General features: G+C 41.8%; 1 protein-coding gene across 1 annotated transcript; it reads right to left on the bottom strand.

The window, feature by feature from the left end:
- Nucleotides 1–2565: 2565 nt before the first annotated feature.
- On the bottom strand, nt 2566–3510 carry LOC138387547 (olfactory receptor 1Q1-like). The gene has a single exon (XM_069474634.1). The coding sequence runs from the start codon at nt 3508–3510 to the stop codon at nt 2566–2568; it is 945 nt and encodes a 314-aa protein (XP_069330735.1).
- Nucleotides 3511–4158: the final 648 nt, after the last annotated feature.

Raw genomic sequence — 4158 nt, 5'->3', positions numbered from 1 at the left:
TTTTTTGTTAAATCTTAATAATTTTTATCATTTTCATACAAAATAGCATTTATTGAGCATTTCAGACTCTATTCTAAATGATTGCAATTATGTATCTTGTTTAGTCCTAACAGCAATCAAGTGAAATGGATGTCATTATCATTCCTATTTTAAAAATGAAAGATAGGATTATAAAGATTCATGCAAATCATCCAAGAAGCCTGTTTAAGTTACTCATTGCTACATAATGAACCATCCCAAAATTTACTTGTTCAGATAACAATGATTTTATTGCTCACAGTTCTGTGGGTCAGTACTCTAGGCTGAGCTCAGCTCATCAGTTCTTTGTACTGCATTCGGTAAACACACAAGTGCAGGTATCTTTTTGAAATAATGATTTCTTTTCCTCTGTGTAGATGCCCAGTAGTGAGATTGCAGGATCAAGTGGTAGATCTACTTTTAGTTCTTTGAGAAATCTACATATTGATCTCCATAGAGGTTGTATGAATTTACATTCCCACCAACAGTGTATAAGTATTCCCTTTTTACCACATCCATGCCAACATCTATTGTTTCCCCATGTCCCAGAGCTTCTCTTGGCTGTTAGCCAGTCCCCAGCTGGGCAAGTTACCCAGACACATCAGCCAGGCTTCAGCACAAGACCAGATGGAATGTCAGCAACATGAGTGAACGGGGGATAGGAAGTGTGAGGGGCAGATCTGACGCTGGATGAGGAAACAAAGTGGTTTTAATCTGGTTCTGAAGGAGAATAACCGTAGTCCGATGCTCAGTGTTCAAGGGTGGAATGACATGATGTCCAAGCCGGAGTGCCAGTTCCAGTGATTGGACTTCAGATACCCAAAGGCTAAGCTGAGACTTGGTGTGTTTGTGAGTGAACAAAGGACTGCACAAAGCAACATGAATCATGGACCCTCAGAGACAACCACAATGTGCTGTGGTCATCAGGAAATGTATTTGCCTGATGTTGTCAGTGTGACTTTTGATCACCATTCTACCAGCTGTGGTATTTTCATTTATTTCTTAAATTTTATTTAATGCCTATTTGTTAACAATGTGTTATGTGCCAGAATTTGTGCCCCATGTTTGGGATACATATTCTGAAAGAGCTTATAAAAGAGTGGAGGGAGATAGACTGTAAACAAACGAGAGCAATGAAATGAAGGGAAAGATTCATAGAATAAGTGGTGTGAACACAGAGAGGTACATCCAGTCAACCTGTGCTGGGGAATTGGGATGGTGGTCAGAAGAAGCTTTATAACTAGAGTGTCCATATAATTTATTGTCCAAACCAGCAAGCTTTAGGGAGACAAAGACTTAAGAAATATACCTTCTTATACCTATTTCAATGGTATAAATTTTGACTATGGTTTCTATATAGGTTACAAGAAACCCTTCTAGCACATTACACAAGATTACCACAATTTTAGCTCCTTCTCACCCCAGTGTCATAACTACCCCTTGTCCTATAAGAGAAACTTTGTACAGACAGATGGACTAATTCAGTCTGCACTTGCATCTTCTGCCCCATGTCCAGGGAGGCCCCTCTCACATCTTCCTCTTGACCCATGAGTCTGAAGAATCGACATTTGAATAGACATCTTAGCTCCTGAATCTGTTCCCCATGCCCGGCACTGATTGGTGAGCAGACAAACACCCAGTGTTAGATGAGTTCCACGTACCAACTGTGGGAACCATCTGGAGCCTGCTGAGACAAAAGGAGTTTAAGGTATCCCTGAACAGTACAGCTAAAGAAGGTTAAGAAAATGCAAATTGGAGAGCATGGCAGTGCTTAATTCTGGAGAATCTATAACTTCTGACCCCACATAGTGGACATTGTCATCATGTCCTCCTTCCCATATTGGAGCAGTTATCCCATTTCACGTGTCTTATATAAACTTATAGAAAATAAAAGCACCATGGAAGCTAGAGTATAGATAGGCAAGTGACCAATTCTTGGCGAATCAGATACACGTCATTATTTTGAATTTAGAGATAGTGGTGAAAAGAATAAGAAGTGGGCAGTTCTTCCTGGGGATGCTAATGTCCAGTTTTTAGTCCTCCAAGGGCTATGCACGGTGACTGCCACTGGCATTGTTGGTGAGGGTGCAAGCTGCTGTGAACAGAGTTTGCTGGCCAGAGACTAGTTCTGGGACATGATTATGACTGTGGCTCTGACTATATGACCTTTCTTATTCTTGTTCATTTTTTGAGGCTTGGAAATTCATGATCCCCAGTTATCTTTTCAATAAGCTTCAATCTTTCATGAATAAACCAGAATTGGTTTCTGTTGCTTGGATCTAAGAACTCTGAGAGTTACAACTCTGGTGTTTAATTGTAGGCACAGAGAACACCTTTAATTATAGTTGAAGCAATGCTAGTGTTTTACTTAAGTTCATGGTGATTCCTTTGGGTTTAAGAGTTATCTTAGGACAATATCTAATCAGAAAATCCATGATATGTACTTAATTTAGATGTTTCTGGGAAGTCTTAAAGGGAGCAGATCTGTGAGGCACAAAATTGTTTACCCAGAATCATAGGAAAAACTCTGAACTGTGTTTTGGGGTTTTATCTAAAGAAAGAAGTCCATATTCTGTTCATCCGTTTCCTCAAGGCTCCCTTGACATCCTCATTCCTCAGGCTGTAGATGAAGGGGTTCACCATGGGTGTCACCACTGTGTACATGACTGTCACAATGCGACCCTTGGTTGCTGAATAGCTGGAAAGGGGCCGGAAGTAGACCCATGTGAGGGTGCCATAGAATGTGGCCACCACCGTGATGTGGGAGCCACAGGTGGAAAAGGCTCTCCACTTGCCCTTGGCTGAGGGGATCCGGAGGACCGCTGAGATGATGCAGGCATAGGAGGCAATAATGAGGGCCAGAGCTCCATTGATGACAATAACACCTTCTGTGTGAATCATCAGGGTGTTGAGGTGGGTGCTGGTACAGGAGATCTTCATCAGAGGGTAGAGGTCACAGAAGAAGTGGGGGATCCTGTTATCTGCACAGAAGATCAGCCAGCCCAGGAGCAAGGTGTGCAGTAGGGCATGAAGGTGGGAGAGGACATGGCACATGGCCACCATCTGGGCACACAGTACTCTGGTCAGGATCACAGGGTAGCGGAAAGGGTGGCAGATGGCGATGTACCTGTCATAGGCCATCGCAGCCAGGAGGAAGTTTTCCATGGCTGCAAAGCAAATGAAGAAATAAGTCTGGGCTAAGCAGCCCACGTAGGAAATGGCCTTTGTAGGGGAAAAGATATTCTGCAGCATCTTGGGCACAGTGGTGGAGGTGAAGCAGATGTCCGCTAAGGCCAAGTTACTGAGGAAGAGGTACATGGGGGTGTGAAGGTGGGGAGCAGAGATAATCAGTGTGATGATGGCAAAGTTGCCAGAAATGCTGATTGTGTACATGAGTAGAAAAAGAAGGAAGAGTGGGATCTGCTCTTCTGAATGGGTAGAAATGCCCAAGAGAACAAAATGGGACACACTGGTCCAGCTGGTATTGTCCATCTGTTGCCATAAGAACAAAAAGAATGATTTTTATAGACTTGGACATAGGAACAGGCTGTTTAGTTACTGTTGGGTCCCCAGATCAGCTACACATGATACTGATAAAGGAATCAAGTGCTAATAATTTTCCAAAATAATATGGATTTTTCATTATCATTAACATCATTACTATCACCACAACTAACATTTACAGAGCATTTACCTTGAGCCAGGGGTGTTTCTGCATTATCACATTTAAATCAACAACCCCTGAGGCTATTATTATTTTTATTTAAGTTTTACACATTAGAAAATTGAGGCATGGAAAGTTTAAGCTCATAAAAGGCAACATCTGAATTTAAGTCATGTTTATCTGGCTCCAATGGCTATACTATTAGCCACTACATAACAGAATTCCTAAAATAAAACCAAGACATCTTATTCATGGTAGTAAGGCCTGTTGATGAGCTGTTAATATATAACCAAGGAATCTGCCTGCTGAAAGGGATGTCAGAGGACATTTGGTTCAGCAAGTTTCACTTCGCAGGATGCTTTCTCTTATTGATGCCCAAAGAGTTCTCAAAGAGTACACATTCGAGACCAGCCTGAGCGAGACCCCGTCTCTACTAAAAATAGAAAGACATTATATGGACAACTAAAAATCTATAT

This window comes from Eulemur rufifrons, chromosome 7, assembly GCF_041146395.1.
Source record: "Eulemur rufifrons isolate Redbay chromosome 7, OSU_ERuf_1, whole genome shotgun sequence".
Classification (NCBI taxonomy): Eukaryota; Metazoa; Chordata; class Mammalia; order Primates; family Lemuridae; genus Eulemur; species Eulemur rufifrons.
Note: the sequence above shows the minus strand (reverse complement) of the source record. Positions and strands in the feature narration are given on the sequence as shown.

Coding starts and splice junctions, on each gene's coding strand:
- LOC138387547 (XM_069474634.1), bottom strand. CDS start 3,510: ATGGACAATACCAGCTGGACCAGTGTGTCCCATTTTGTTCTCTTGGGC.